We start from the raw sequence: 17,226 nt of genomic DNA, 5'->3' as shown, positions 1-17,226 counted from the left end.
ATGTGCCACCAAACCACTCGATGCCTCAACTAACCAGCTGGCTGTTAGCTTTTAAGACTTCTGTAACTTGAATTACACCCAAAGCTGTTCATTATTGCATCATAGTCAATTACAAACATTACTATCACTGAGGCCAACAAATCATACTTCAGAAGGACAAAATTTGGGTAAAAGAAATATTATCAAGACAAATAATAAAAGACCCACAAGAAAATTGTTATAACTAGACAAGTGTCCTTCGGAAGTGGCTCCACAGTTCTTCGTCTGTGACATTTTTTATATCTGCTATACATCTTATTTTTGCAGATATGACTGCTGTGAACCTTCTTTAGTGGCCCAAAAATGGACCAAGTTTGAACTCTATGGTAGGTAAGCCAAGACTTTTCATTTTAATTTCGCATTCCTAGTATTGATTTGTACACTTTCACTTTCAAGCAAGTTTTTGATGGATGTCAATGTTTTGTTTAATACTAATTCTTTACTTTTTCTGCAAAACATCTGCCACAATCACAATCTTTCAATCCAAAATGACCTTCAGCACAACTTTTCTTGAAGATAGCACTGACCTGAAATTTTCTTCTTTCTTTCTTTTGCTTTTTGCAACAACATGAGATGCTATTCAACTGACTGCCTTTCCATATAGATTCAAGGAAATCAACCATCCCTCCCATGTCATTATAGGTTCTAAAGATTTCTTCACTTTACAGTTTGTAAGCATACAACTGTGTGTTCTACCTTGTTGTTCCAGTGTCTTTATCTGCTGTATCCAGTAAGCACAAATTGTTAAATGACTGTTTTCAATGATTGTAATCACGCATGGCACGGTGATTAGTTGTTATCCAACAAATTGTAAAACAAGTGTAATCACAGCACGTTGGATATTTGGTTTATCCACGCAGACACACTACTTTCAGTCAGCCTATGCCACTGGCACTACTGTTTCTGTATATTGGTTTTTGAGTTGCCCACTGCAGCAGCCGCAAACTCTCCAGCTTTCATGAACACCCATCATCATTTTGCAATTGGGATTTCCGGCAATACAGTGCCTAATGTAAACATCAATGTCAACCAAATTTCCATAATGTAAACATCAATGTCAACTGGAACTATTTTGTCTGTCTGTTGAAGAACCATTACAAATAGGAGATGGAACCTACCTCTTACATAAAACTTTCAATCACACAGTACTGAAAATGAGTTGAGAACACTGATAGAATACCCTCAGAAAATGTCTACCCAAATATAAGTCATACCAGTCAAGAATCATTGTATGGACACACCATTTGGAAATTCAACATGACATTACTTAACTGCTTACTGGACATGCTTCAAGTGCCATTAAATTGTCTCAAACAAAAAGTTAGGCTACCAATTACTTTATTCCACATCTACAAAATGCTCACATTATGTAATGGTGAAAGAGTGTGAAATGAATGCTGGACAATGTAACGGAAACAACCATATTAATTAGAAAAGAAAAAGACAGTACTGATACCAGGTTTAGCTTTATTAACCATATATTTGCTATATTTAATTCAGAATTAGGAGGAAAATTATCAAAATCTGAAGACAATTGTTTAAGTAGTGTGGCATCAGTTTTCAAAGAATGGAGTATTTTAAGCACAAGCTTTTTGCTGCACTATTTACTTATAGTTAATGGATACAAACATCAATTTTCAAAGACAATGTTCCTCTAAAGGTCGATCATATGTAGTAGCCCATTCAATAATAGCAGCAGCATCCTGTAATCAATTCGTGAATAGTCTAAATAACTGAACTGCTAATTAAACTTACAATGAGGTTTTTTTTTGGGGGGGGGGGGGGGGGGGAAGGGGGGGGGGGCAAAGAAAAGATAATTTTCAAGTGGGCCTTGGGGAGGAGAGGAATCTGTTTGCAGAAATTTGAATTAAAAAAAATTTAAAAAAAAAAATGTTTTCCATCAGCATTTGTGAATGGTACAAACACCCAATTTTCATTCAATACACAAAATTAAAAGAAATGTGAGGTAACTAAGTGAAGTGGGTCAACACCAGCCTATTTTGCATCAAATCTGCTGAAACTTAAAATACGGGTAGGATATACAGTCTGTTCACCTGCAAGCACAGGCAGACAAATTCGGAAAGCACAAGAGGAAAAATGTGGGTTAGTGGGAAATCTGCACAAGATGCAGAAATATTATTTGTTTCACATCAGGGTATTACAACTGAGAATCAACAAAGAAATTATACACTATACCAGAACTTCATTTGAGCTTATCTGCTATTCATTTCAGCAATTCCTTGTCTGCTCTACACACTGCCTAAATGTGAAGGGTAAATCTGCCCTCAACCTGAAGGCTGGTTAACACCCTAAGTGCTTTAATGAGCATGTATCCAATCTTTGAACTGATTTACCAGCTATAAGGGGACCTACAATTCAATGTCTATTACAAACAACTTTGAATACGTCACGTAAATAAACCATTGTCAGATGTGAAAGAAGCGACACACAGGGACAATAAAAAATGGTTTTATTTTATTGCCAATACTGATGCCATTTTTCTGCCAATGCCACAGCTTTTTTCTTTCTAATTTTGGTGTCTTTGCCTGCCAATTTTGGTACTAACTGAAAATAAATCATTTACATTACACCCAATAAATCTAATCAATTAAGAAAAAAAATAACATAGCAATCATTAACCATTGGAAGTTTTTTCAAAATACAGCATGCTCTCTTCTGGAATATCATGCAGCTGATATGTTAACACTTCACAACAGTGTGGAAACAGCTGTCTGTAGTCTGTATCTGCCATCAGCACAACATAAGACATATGACAACAACCAAAATTATCTGCTGGCATGGAAAGTGCCTTTCCCAATAAATTACAAAGCAAATTGTATCTCTTTAGAATATCCACATGGCTTTATTGCATCAGTCGTTCCTCTTCCAAGCATGAACCCAAACTGTTCTTCACACACCAGTCTCCTTGCGTAATCTTGCTTCTATAACCCTTTCCACAAAGGAGCTCAATTCCCTTTTTACCGACACACTTCCATACCTCAACAGGGATCTGGTCTGGGCCAACTGCCTTCCCATTTTTCATCTTTTCAACTGCCAGTTCGACTTCATCTCTACTTATATCCATCGTTAATCCTTCGTTTGCCCCTCCTTCCTCAATTTCTCAAAATAATTCAACCACCTTTGGATTATTTTTCCATAGTCATGCAGAATTATTCCTGTTTCATCTTTCACTTGTTTTATTGCTGTTAGATCCTTAGAAGCTTTATCTCTTGATTTGCCTAACCGTATCAGTTGTCTCATATCTTGATTTTTCTGTAGTTGTTTGTATGCCTTCCTTACTGATTCAGATTTAGCTTTAGCCATGGCTCGTGTTGCCTCCTCCTTTGCGCTTTTGTATGCTTGCTCATCCTCAGCACTTGCGGACATCTCTCACTTCCTCTTAGCGTCTTTCTTTTCCTTCACAACCTTCTGCACCTCTTCATTCCACCACCATGCTTCCTTATCTTTTGGCACCCATCTCCCAGATGGTAACCCAAACACTTCCTCCCCAGTCTTCCTTATAACAGCACTATTTATTTTCCACCACTGCTGCACACTCTCTGCCAGTTTTACCTTTCCCAGTACTTTTTCACTAAACTCCTCTCTCAAATTTTTATCCTTTAATCTTCACCACTTAATTTTCCTCTATCTTTTACATACGTTCATCTCACAATCCGCTACAATTAACTAATGTTGTGTTGCTATTCCTTCCATATATGACCTTAGTATTTCGCACGTCCCCACTATTTTTCCTTCTACCCAATATGTAATCAATTTGGCTTTTATTTCCGCCACTCTTGTATGTTATTAGTTTCTCCCTTTTTCTTTGGAAGTAGGTATTCGTAGTCACTAGATCAAAAGCCACCACAAACTCCACTATCTTTTTTTCTTCCTCATTTCTCTCGCCATACCCCCATCCTCCATGCCACCTCTTCCCCACCTTTCCTTCCGCCATGAAGACATTAATGCAATGCACTTATTATATTGCATATTTTCATAGCAAACAAGTATAAATACAAAAATAATCATATACGTCATTTTAGTTTCACAAAATCAATATGGTACCTACTCTGTTTACTTCTCTCAGTCAATCACAGCACAGGAAATATGATACCATGCAAACATGTTTCTGGCAGTAAAACACTTCACTGAAAATTTTTATTTCAATATTATTTTTACTTTTTTGTGAATGTAATTTGTGGTGGCAGCTTCATATATATATAGTGTAGACTTAGGTCTAGGTTACTTTCAAAGCTGATAATATGGTTGTGAGTTGGCAAAGTCAATGAATGTGATCAATAAGAAGCTGTCAATCATTAATCTTGTAGCGTAATTTAAGTTGTTCTGCCCATCACGTGTGACAACTGTGATGTTTGCATGACATCATGATTGTATACTGTGATTGACAAACACAAAATCAAGCACACACAATGTTTATTTACATGTTTGCAAAATTGAAGTGCTGTATTAGAAGGTTTTCTTACTTGTAATTGCATACTACAAAAGTACACTGTGCAACTGGTGTACCACGTTGAATATCTCAACAAAAAAAAGGGGGGGGGGCAATTTTGGTAATGTTTACTGCACAAAAATTTCAGGAAATGTTACCTCAAATAATACTGTTACTGGAAAGGAGTTCGTGAGAAGTAACATAGCAATCATTAGAGTCAGTCACAATTCATTATACATGGAATGAACTGTCATTTTAAGATAGAGGAAGTCAATGGAACTCTTGACAATTTAAATGAAGACTGGAGTTTAAAACTCTGTTCTCATTTAATTTGCAGTGGCTACAAATGCAATCTTTATCGTTCTAACAATGTATGCATGCATGCACAAAACAATGCATGAAATGTTCCACATCTCCTAAACTACCACCACATAGATTTCAACCAAATTTGGTACACACATTATGTATTATCTGGAAAGACATTCCTGTGGGGCTAAAAACCATCAGCCTCCCATTAGAGGGTGGGGGCTGATGGACAGAGAGAGAGAGGGATGAAGAAGACAGAGATAATAGGAGAGAGAGAGGAGACAGACTGGAACAGGGGGGCGGGGGGAGGGGGGGGGGGTTGGACTAACTGAAGATTGGAATGAAACACCTAGACAATGCTGGGTTTCTCAGCTAGTTTCTTCATAAAATGTACCTATCAAAGGCATAATTAAGCAGACATAAAATATAATGTAATACAAGAAAAATAAATATTTCCCTTCCAACATACCTTGTCACTGACAGTTGAAATGTATCTAGTCATTTCTTGATCACTTGGGAACTGAGTTACATGATTGACCATCCATTTTACAACTTTCATGTGACCTTTCCGGAAAGCTGCCATCAGACAAGAGACCTTTTCGGGCAGAAAAAGGAACTATTTTAATCAATGCAAATTCGGAATCATCACATAACAAATCCATCAGAAGACATTTGAGCTAAACTGGCACAAGTTTTTAAGGTCAGTTCACAATGTACGTCACAGAACTGAAGGTCAAAACATTGCACAAAGCGTTCCACAAAGTGGTATCCACACAAACTGAAAATGGAATAAACTTATATGTTTAAGATTTTCAGGCAGAAAGTTTTTGGCACTGACTGGGGCTGGTGGGCTTGCTGGGAGGGAATGGCATCATATGCTATTGTCATGCTTAATTACATTGCAGTAGAGATCTTTTGCACTTTGCTATCTGCTTAATCTTTTTGTTTAGTTTATTTTTATGACATACTGAGAAGATTTCATGAGGGCTTATATATTTTTCTTGCAAGTGTTCTCTCACAAGAGGACCAATGTCCAATATGGAAAATTATTTTGGTTTTACAATATCTGGAAGAAGGAAATACATAAATTGTGCATAAATAAGAACAAACAGATCAAACAATTTTCATTAAGAAGTCCTTTTCTTATCTTCAAAAAGGCAGCCCTATTGAATGAGAGATTTTTTTAAATTATCTGGTGCTTAGAGAGAAAAACAAAACACATTGAATAGGGTAAAAATGCTCTATATATTGCTTTCTAAATTTTGGTTCACATGTGGTGCTATTTTTCAGTCAAATATATGCTGATATTTTAAAATGTCTGAATGACGCTTTCCTACTATTTCACTTCCATGTAGTGTGGGAAACACACAAGACAACTTTCGTAAAAAATATATAATATTAATTTTGCATTGGCCATTAACAAACTACATCATCATTGCTAGTTCCTTTAGTCCTGTTCAAATTGATTCATTCACTCAATTTCTGTAGTTCTGTATACACCATCTTTCTGTTAGATGGGCAGTATCTAATCCTCACTTTCTGTGTTCAATACTAAGCTACCCGAAATGACAATGTTTATGATCAGTGTAGTGTGACCACACTGACATTTGGCAGTGACAGTAAATCTCATTTTGTTGAGTACCAGTGTGAATTTGCCTTTATTTTAGCATCAAAAAGCAATTAAAGGTCAAAATTGTTAGAAGTCTAAATAAAAATATAACAGTTCACAGAATAAACAAAAACTAACTTACTTTCCTGTTATCCTGAGAATCAATGTCTGCACCAGCATTGTATAACAGCTCAACGACATTTAAGTGTCCACCGTTTGCTGCTAACCAGAGTGGTGAGTTGCCCTTCTTGTTCTTCACTTCAACCTGAGCACCTCTGTTGTAAGATAAAATAAATAAATGAGTAAATAAATAAACACCACAAAATTATTTACTAATGATTAAGGACCGCTGTGGTGTGTGGTGGGAAAATGTGAAGCTGTCATCAGAGAATGGTTTGAACACCACAGTGCTTCATTAGGCATGCTCCTATCGGAGTTGGTAATGCCTCTGCCTTCACCTGGCCTCTGAAATGACTGACCCAACCAACTAGGGGAACACACAGTTCAACAGGGACGAACCAGGGTGCAACTCAGCATTTTTCACATTAAGAAACAATGACAAAGGTGAAGTAAAATGTAAGTGACACACAAAAGTCCTTGGACAGGCCAGTTGTCGAAACTCAGACTACTGTATTCACAGTCTGCCTCACAACTACTGGTTCACAGTACACACCCGTACTGCTGCTGTAAAGTACACATGAATGGGCACATGAATGAATGCACATAAGAGTGGAATGTCAGAAGATCAGAACAGAAAACAATTTTTCCCCTGTATTTTTACAATTTTATTACACTTGAGGACTGCTAAGCAACGTCTCTTGATTCTGCTGAACTCCTGGCTGTCCAGCGATTCTCAAAAACAAAATTATCTTACTTTTGTATTTTCTCAGGGTCATATTGCGTTTAGTACCTAACCTACTTCGAATTATTTTATGAACAAATCTATAAATATTGTTGATAAAGGAGAACATAATAAGAGATGTCAAAATTGAGTACTAGCAGAACATGGTCACATTTTCACTATGCCTCCACTGTGTTGCTGGTTTTTATTGCATTATACACTCTCACTTTTTAGATGGTTTGGGACATGATCTTTCTAATAAAAATGGTTTAAAAGACTTTGTAGAAAATATTTTTCTGTGAAAGTGAGATACAGACACCTGTTTTGGCATTTTTAAAAAATGATCAACTTTGCCCTACATGGAAAGCAGTAGGAGGATGATAATTTATATTCTAAGACTGTATATTGGTAAGGTATTTCATTCAAAGTTCCAGGTTTATCATGAACTTACTTCCAGAAATAAAAAAAAAGCTTAACTTTTTTCCCAAGCTGCTATTTTTTCAAAAAACTTTGCTTCAAATATTCTTAGGTCATTTCTGTAAAGTTGGCAGTTTCTCACTTTCAAAGAATGAAACAACAGCAAAATTGTAATGAATATACTCATTTAAGACATAATAGTTTTATGCTGAAATGGCTGTTCTTGTTTAGGGTTTTGAATTATCACAAAAATCTATACACAGCTTCTGTTGTCTTCGATACGGTGTGTTATACATCATAATGATCTTATGCTGCAGTTTCTCAGCAGGCAAATAACATTCTCCTTTGTGTTGGACAGAAGAGGTAGAGAGGATAAGGATGCTCTATCACCAGCAGCAAGCAGTTGACCTGCAGCAAACTGAGGGTGAATGGTGAGTGTGGCGCTTTATCTAGCCAAGATTAACACATGCAAATGCCTTTGCCCAAAACCAAATCGGATCCATACCTTTCCCAGAATAAGAAAAGTTCCCTGATGTTTCTCTGTTTTCAGGGTACTGGATGGCATAAACTCTTATCCCAAAATATGAAACAATGATGCAAGATATAAGGAACTGATTCAGAAGAAAATATCTTTTCATATGATATTTTGGGTTTTGTATTTATGCTCAACAAAAGAAATTACAAGACCATATAAGAAGTTTTCTGTACTCAAGTCAGAACAAGATGGTCACAGCCATTTGCAGTGGGCTCGACTCGGCAACTTTGCAAGTCTATTTCAACCATTCATACAACGTGATTATGTAAGTATGTCTATGCCAGTGCCTCAGTGTTGTCACAGTTTCATAAAAGATTATGGTTTTTGCGTGTACCCATTTGTGCTTCACAGCTGAAAGCTGGCAACAGCAGTTCCAGTTATCAGTGATCATCTTACACTGACTTGACTATAGGTCATTACTCGAACAAAGAGCAATTGTAACTGGGGGGGGGGGGGGGGGGGGGGGGGGGGGGGGGGGAATGTAAATTTTGAAATAGTTATTATGGTTTGAGACTTCTCACAGAACAATTTGCACTGTTAACACTGATCATTATCCTATGCTGCTGCTGAAAATGAAGAGTTTTATACCTTGAAAGTAGAAGCTCCACAAACCGACAATGACCCTTGTCGGCAGCGATTGTCAGTGCTGTATCACGTGACGAAGGCACAGGTGGTGCATTTACATCAGCACCCTTGTCCAGTAGGACACGACCAACTTCGACATAGCCACCACTTGCAGCTTCCATTAATGGTGTTAAACCTGTCTTTGCTCGATGCTCAACATTTGCCTTGCGATCCAGCAAAAGACTCACCACTTCATGTCGTCCTAGCAAAAGAAAGACAAGTATTTTAACTGACTTAATAACATCTTATGGTAACAACAACAACAACCACAACGACATAATGTTAATTGATTTACAATAGCAAAAATGTGAATTTTGGAGGGACCAAACTGTTACCTTGGAAACATGCTAGTGTTAGGGCTGTGTTGCGATTAGTCTCAATTTGAGCATTGATGTCACTTCCCATGTCAAGCAGTAGTTTTACCGCAGCTGAAATAAGAATTAGCAAATTGGTTTAAAATATGCTGAACATCAACTAAATACTTAAGGTACAACACACACATTGTTTAAGTGCTTACCAGTATGGCCATTCATTGCAGCCAGCATGAGAGGAGATATGCCTAGCTTGCTACCTGTGCGAGAGTTTATTTCTGCTCCATGCGCCAAAAGGAGCTTAATTATATTAACATATCCACCAGATGCCGCCAAACTTAGTGGCGTATAGTCTGAGACATTACGGTGTTCTTTATTAGCATTTCTTTGTAATAATAATTCCACGACCTGCAATATAACACAGGAGTATCATAAACCAGCCCTTATTCTTCAAACAGTATACATGAGGTGATTAAATTGTCTTATTATATTGTAATATTTTCAACAAACATGAGAAACTGAGAAAATAAAACGGTGTACATTAAGTCATACTTTTTCAGTCATCATCGTTTTCAGAAACCAGACTTAGAAGACAGGCAAGAATTACAAAATAAATATGGAGATTTGGTGATACACCTTTGACAGTAGTTTCACAAACATAAACCACAAGAAACGAAGTCTGCCACTTTTATTCCATACCTTGTACTCTGAAATAATATTTAATACATTCATCATGATGCAAAACATGTCATGTTGTTGATACTAGATTTTTTGAAACAAACATCTGGAAACAGTGAAGAACAAATGCGTATATCGATCAAGTCACATCAGTAAATCATGCACAACATACAATGGGGTGACAAGTGCATGGGACAGCGATATACACATACAGAGATTGCAGTAATATCGCATACACATGGAATCAAAGGGCAGTGCATTGGTGGAGCTGTCATTTACACTCACGTGATTCACGTAAAAAGGATTCTGATGCGATTATGGCTGCACAATCAGAATGAACCGACTGAGTGCGGAATGGTAGCTGAAGCTAGACACAAGGGAAATTCAATTTCAGAAATTGTGAGGGTGTTATATGTTCTGAGACCCAGTGTCAGCAGTGTGCCGACAATATCAAAATTTCACGCATTACCTTTCACCATGGACAACTAAGTGGCTGAGCGGCCTTCACTTAACAAGCTAGACCAGTGGTACTTGTGTAGAGCCGTCACTGCAACACTGCATGAAATAACCACTGAATCAATGATGGACATATAACGGACTTATCCACTATGATAATGTGGCAGAATTTGGCATTAATAGGCTATGGCGAAGACAACCGACTCGTGTGCCTTTGCTTATAGTAAACACATCATCTGCAGTGCCTCTCCTGCGCTCGTGACAACATTGGTTGGACCCTAGATGACTAGAAAATGGTCAACTGGTCAGACGAGTCCCGATTTCAGCTGGTAGTAGCCGAAGGTAAGATTCAAGTATGGTGCAGAACCCTGAAGGCATGGACCCAAGTTGTCACAAAGGCACTGAGGAAGCTGGTGGTGGCTCCATAATTGTGTGGGGTGTGTTTACATGGATCACTGACTGGAAATGATTATGTTCAGCTACTTTGATACCATTTGAAACCACTCGTCGACTTCGTGCTGGCAACACTTTTGCAATTATGGACACCGAGAGAGAGAGAGAGAGAGAGAGAGAGAGAGAGAGAGAGAGAGAGAGAGAGAGAGAGAGAGAGAGAGAGAGAGAGGGAGAGAGAGAGGGAGAGAGGGAGAGAGAGAGGGAGAGAGCGTGGATCAATATTCCTGCAGGAGACTTCCAACACAATGAATCCTTGCCACCTCAGCTGCTGCACTACACAGGGCAACAGGAGGTCCAACACAATTTTGGGGGGGTATCTTGTTACTTTTATCGTCTCAGAGTGAAGCAGACTGGAATTTGGAGGTTCCAAACAGGTAGAAACTAAATTTTATTTCTATGTAAACTCTGAAACCAGTCAGATTGTAGTAAAAGTTGGCGGGCTGGTGAGCGTTGTTGTATGGCATGCTGCAGGTCACTAGTTGAAACACAACCATTAGCAATTATTTGTCATGAAGTACTTATTTTCAGAATTTTCTTGAAATATACTTTTTTATTTTCTGGAATGTTATATGTTTTCATAAATAACTGCACTTTCCATCCAGGAGACCAGTTCTGTTCTGGATGTACGTTGGTGTTAGTAGTAAACATGCTTTCAGTCCGAAGTGTTTTACTTCTTTGACAGCCCTGCCTTTGGATTTGGACTATGTGGTTTTGACATGATACTGGTTGGAGACGACACCATTTATAACTAGTCAGATCTCTACCAATCTGCAAGACACGATGAGAGCCACTGTACGGAGTGCGAATGACAGAAGCATGTGCCACAATTACCTCAGTAGCATTTGGCACCAACCCACAGGCAGCAGAGACATTCCACTGAATTTGAACCAACCTCATGGGGAGTTTCCCCGACATCGACAAATGGGATCGATGGAGAATAAGCTGCAATGAATACGCCATCCACTATGCTGTCGCTGAAGTTGTGCCAACTACCAGAGATCTGGAAATTGCAGAATTTTTTGTAAAAGATACCATTTTCAAGCATGGTACACCCTATCTGATTATCCCCGACCATGGAACAATTTTCCAGACGAGGCTAGCATTCCACATAATTTCTTGATGGGACATCACATACCGGTTGACAAATGCCTCCCATCTACAGACGAAGGGCCTCAAGAGAAAACAATAAGACATTGGACAATCAGCTCTCTACGAACATTGATGTGTAACAGAGAGATTGGGATACAATTCATGACATTTGCACACAACATGGTGAAACCAAACACAAAGACTTCACTCGGTACTTGCTGCTCCATGGTCATGAGACTGAAACAACAACGGATACACTGCTCCTATTTCAACTACACTACATTCAGAACAACTACGTGAAACATCTCGTCACCAGGAGCACAGAAATAAGACGGCTGGCTTGTGTATGGAACCTGCACACTTAGGAGAAAGACAGAATGCTGCAACACCAAGCATCGACCAGTGAGATACAGGCTAGGAGCATTGGTTTGGATTTTTTGTGGCCTTATGTAGAAGTAGGACTTCGTGAAAGTTACTGAAGCACTACTTTGGAACACATCATATCTTTCGTTACTTTCGGATATCACATACGGAGTAAAGGATTGTGACTTCATCAAGAAGGCAGAAGGGCAGAGACATCACCCACGTTCTCTTTATGAAGCCCTGCTAAAATTCAGTGGTGCAGATCGACAATGAGAGTTTCAAGAAAACTGAAGATTCACTCAGTGATGACAGCTTCAATGGGTGGGACTACCTCCAATGCCCATCAGCATGAAGAAGTTGTAACCACATGACAAGAACGCTGATGACCTTCCGAAGCTGCCATAGAGAGGACCATTGACAGGATAGATCAAAGTTCTGTGGCTGAGTTCAATGAGAATTTTTGAAACAGCAAGTTGCTCTTTCTCAAGGACAGACAGCAATGCTACGAGTTATGGTGTACACAGTGTGGCTTAATGGTTAACGTTGCTGACTAGTGTGTGCTGTGGGACGCAAATTCTGCAAGCTTCTTGAAATATCTCATGTTTGGATCAGAAACTACAACTTTTTTTGATTGAAAGGAGAAAAAGGTGTAAAGCGCTATATGATGAAGTTTAGAAGGCTCATGCCTATTTCAGTTCACAATGTTTTTATTGTTTGGAATGCTAGTGACAAGACGAAGGAAGAAACACATGTCAGTTTCAAGCTGCTTCTTTTATCAGAACTGCTGGAAATTCGCAGGGCAGCTTCACCTCCATGTGAGCAATTTTTAAAACTGCTATGGCTGATAGTAAGTCATTTCATTGAGAAGATCCCACATAAAAAGGAAAGAAGTTAGCCTACAAAGAAATGACCAATATCCTGCAACAAAATGGAGAGACAAAAGGAAATGCCATTCTGATGTACAAATTATGGTGTAGGAATTTGTTTCGAAGATTTTTTTTTTTTCAAGGTATAACACACAATATAACTCAACTGAAACCAGACAAAATGCAAAATCTTAAGATAGTGAAACCAAAACGTAAAGCACGAGATTGCATTTAAAGCAGGAATTAGATCTTTAAAAGGTACATCTTCAAAGAAAGAGAAATAATTATTTTACAATATTTCTGTAATTAATGTCTTTCCCCTGCAAGCTAAGCAGCAGTAAAAGTTGTGTTTTAGAACTAGTTAAAAGCACTGCCACTTAGTCTGCCCATTAGTGAATAATGTTTAGTCGTATGTAACAACAAAGTGTATATCTGACACACAAATTGATATTTTAACTGTCATGCACAAATATGACAAAAGAAGACATCAATTGAAAAATAACATTTAAATCCTAAGATCTTATAACGTCAGTAAAAACACAACCAATGGAAGTCTACGATGGAATAAGAACATTGTGAAAGGAATAGACTGCTGCTCATCATATGGAGGCAGCACTGAGTTGTAGGCAGGTACAATGAAAAAGAATGCTACAATATTCAGCTTGCAGACTAAGTTCATGATAAGCAGTAAACTGTCTTATATTCACAAAACCACAACTTGGACACACAACACACAAACACTGCAGTCAGATCTCAGTGCCAGGAGACAACAGTGGCGATGTGTGTGTGTGTAAATTCCACTTCCGATGGAAGACTTAGCCCTAAAGCTGAATATTTCTAGCATTCCTTTTCATGTACATGTCTTCTGCAACTCAATGCCTCGTCTATCTGATGAGTGCAATGTAGCCTTTAATATTGTTGTAAGTAAAAATTACACATACAACCAAAAATTGCCACACACACACACACACACACACACACACACACACACACACACACACACACATTTGAGGGAGCAGGAGGGGGATGGGAGCACTGATAACAGCTTGACTGTGTCTTTGTACTGCTTACGAATGAGCCATCATGTGAAACCAGTAGCATTATACAAAATATAAGAAAAACAGCTCTTGTGGATTATTACAACAGCATGCAATTCATATAATTTATTGAGGCTGCAGAACAGCATATACACGAAATATTTATCTCAAAACAGTAAGTGTTACTGTAGCTCCCAATCTATGTATTTCTGATTATGTTCTATTTCATATTACCTTGATTTGTAGTGTCTTAATACCTCTTTAGGAGCGGGAAATTAAAATTTATTATAGACACAATAAGAAAGTAGAATAAATATAAGTGAAATACATTCAACAACTAATCAATTGTGAATATGCAAAGCACATGAAGTGCATTAATATTACCTCGTAACGACCTCCTGAACAGGCAAGAGAGAGTGGTGTATCCTTAGTTCTCTCCGACTGGGCTTCTATCTCTGCACCATGATTTAACAGTATTTCTACTACTTTTTCATGTCCTGCTGTGGCTGCCAAAATTAATGGCGTGAATCCTTTCTTATCTCTGTGTTCTGGAATAAAATCATGCACATGTTCTGTTATAGAAGCATTTCGTAACTATAAAACCATAATATGTGAAATTCAAGAACATAGGTAGCTGCGGCTTGCTCCTTGCGTAGCTAATATAACAGGGTATATACAAGGACAAGGAAAAAAATACCGGATTTCCCGGTTAAAAATGCACTTTTTTTCCTGGGTAAAAATACACCTTCTCTGTGTTAAGTGGCAGTATACTTTCCCACAGAATCATAAAACTTATAATGGCTAATGTTTTACACACCAGTGCACAACAACATCCTGGCACTTTATAAAAAAAAATTGGAAAGCTCTTTGATGTGCGGCAACATTACTTGCATGTTTTGGTATTGTGATACACTGCATATTTTTGTATTACAAAAGTATAAATTCGAATTCCACCATCAAACACAGCACATTAATTTTTGAAGCACTGAAATCTAGACTGTGATGCCCTTTTGTAAGTCAATCATAACTCACGTCATGTGATCTCACTTGCCAGCGACAGCAGATATGCAGAGCATACAACACGTTATGTAGCCAGCCAATACTAGCAACATCACTGTTTAAGTAGCTCAAACACATAAATAGAAAAGTTAATGGTTTTAATTAATATACATAGTGTAGCTACATGGAACAGCTAAGTTTTCACTATAATATTGATCTCCAAGATTAATAAGCTACAAGAGAAGCTCAGCTTTCACATGTAATCTGGTCTTTTTTGCATGCGTTCTATTTTAAGATACATCATACAAATGTGCCAGTAAAATTTAAAACAATGACATAAATGTGTGTTGTTCTGGGCTCAAAGTTTATCGAAGTAGCTGGTCCTCAAAGTTTTAAGTTTCAAACGAGCGTCAAACATTGAGTGATTTAAGAAATTCATTGCACATTCTCATGCGTAACTTAACTCACCTTGTGTAAAAGGAAATTTACTTTGAAAGTATTTCTCTTAAAACCACCATTCACAACATTTTCCCCCGAGACCTGTTAGAAACAGGTTCATTTTGGCAGGTGCCAGAGAGCACCAGAAAACAGGCGTTACTGCTTGTGCGTGGCTATGATGATGCAGGAAGCCCATATGTTCAGACATATAAAGCATTAAGAGATCTTACCTTTTCAGAGGATACCCTAAGAGCATCGGGAATTTCATAAACCATACTAAAATCCATAATTCGGCTTTAAGTGCACATTTGTATGTCCAGATTCTCAATGAAGTAGGTCCCAACTTAACATTAAGGTTTTCAAGATGTACGTTTTCTTGGAATACCACTACTGTACTATCTCATGTTTGGTACCTTATTATGGCATAATGTCATACATGCCAGAAGATGAAAACATGCACTTGATATTCAACGAACAGTTGGAACTAGCCTATACTGTGGAATGAAACACTTCATTCCAAATGAATGACTGCCTCAGCAGAAAAGATTAATAAAAAGCCAAATTTCTTTAGCAAACTGACATAAATAGCTTCATTGTTCTGTAAAGCCATTAATGCTTGACTGATAAAAACATGGAAATAAAATAAAATCAGCAAACTGAAACTAATAACATATTTCTGCCTTCTGTAATTATGTGACATGTTGTAATCCACTTGATAGCTCCCAGTCACAGAAATCCATTTTGCTTCTATTCGATGTGGGAGCTGCAAACGAAGAGGAAACCGCAAAATCACTAAATGTAAACACGGGTCACGTACATACTAACCCCACCCCATTCACTACAACTTAAGACTGCTCTGTGCGAATCGGGCAGCTTGGGCATGTCAGAAAAATTTTCCAGTTAACATCTGGCTTCAAGTGGCCAGAAGTGGGAGAAGTTATTGCTCATATGCGACAGAACTGCACACGCATATTAGCTCTCTGGCAACTGCTCAAACGAACCTAATGTAAACAATTGTGAAGTCACACTTATCTGAAGCAGTTTGTTGTTACGAAGTATTGCATAGTCTTTGTCCTAACACCTTTGACACATTTTGCTTTTGGCAGACTGTGTGTGTGTGTGTGTGTGTGTGTGTGTGTGTGTGTGTGTGTGGTGTTTTTTGTTGTAAACGACGCATTTCCTTTGCAACAGAAGTTTTGTTTCGGTTTTTCCCCCCTCTCATTTACATTTTATTGCTGCAGCAATATTCTGCAGTAGTGGTATACAGCAATATTCTTTGTTGGGGTATCAGTTCTTACCAGTCAAAAATCACAAAAATTTAACTGACAACTAAAACAATGGAAAATTCTCTGAATTCCAAAAAATTACTGGGTTTTTCCCAGTTTTCTCCTGGATGAAAAAATTACCAGGTTTTTCCCCGGTTGTCCCGGGTGTAGACACCCTGTATAAAAAAGGAGTACAGACTGAACTTACAATTACTTTGTGATCGACATTTCAGCAAGTTGAGTAGTATGGGCAATGTATTTTGCTTACAGAACGTTTCCGTGGCGTGGAGTGGGGAGAGAAGCTGAACGTGTTTTCTACATTGTCAGTTGCTGCTTTATGTAAGGTGTGATTGAAAAGTAAAGCAACTGTGTCTGTACAAGAAAATCTATTGATCCATTCATATGATCTATTAAAATTCTTCGAAATAATTGCCTTGAGCAGCAATACAC

General features: G+C 38.0%; 1 protein-coding gene across 1 annotated transcript in view; it reads right to left on the bottom strand.

Moving 5' to 3' along the window:
• Positions 1-17,226, bottom strand: part of LOC126483780 (ankyrin repeat domain-containing protein 17) — a 263,557-nt gene that overhangs the window by 85,807 nt on the left and 160,524 nt on the right. Inside the window, exons 25-30 of the mRNA XM_050106941.1 lie at positions 14,459-14,622; positions 9,339-9,540; positions 9,157-9,249; positions 8,786-9,023; positions 6,547-6,679; positions 5,265-5,390 (exon numbers count right to left, since the gene is read on the bottom strand). Of these exons, the coding sequence (XP_049962898.1) occupies positions 5,265-5,390; positions 6,547-6,679; positions 8,786-9,023; positions 9,157-9,249; positions 9,339-9,540; positions 14,459-14,622 (956 nt within the window). The remainder of the gene's footprint in view (positions 1-5,264; positions 5,391-6,546; positions 6,680-8,785; positions 9,024-9,156; positions 9,250-9,338; positions 9,541-14,458; positions 14,623-17,226) is intronic.

The sequence above is a fragment of the Schistocerca serialis genome, chromosome 1, assembly GCF_023864345.2.
Source record: "Schistocerca serialis cubense isolate TAMUIC-IGC-003099 chromosome 1, iqSchSeri2.2, whole genome shotgun sequence".
In the NCBI taxonomy this organism is placed as follows: domain Eukaryota; kingdom Metazoa; phylum Arthropoda; class Insecta; order Orthoptera; family Acrididae; genus Schistocerca; species Schistocerca serialis.
Note: the sequence above shows the minus strand (reverse complement) of the source record. Positions and strands in the feature narration are given on the sequence as shown.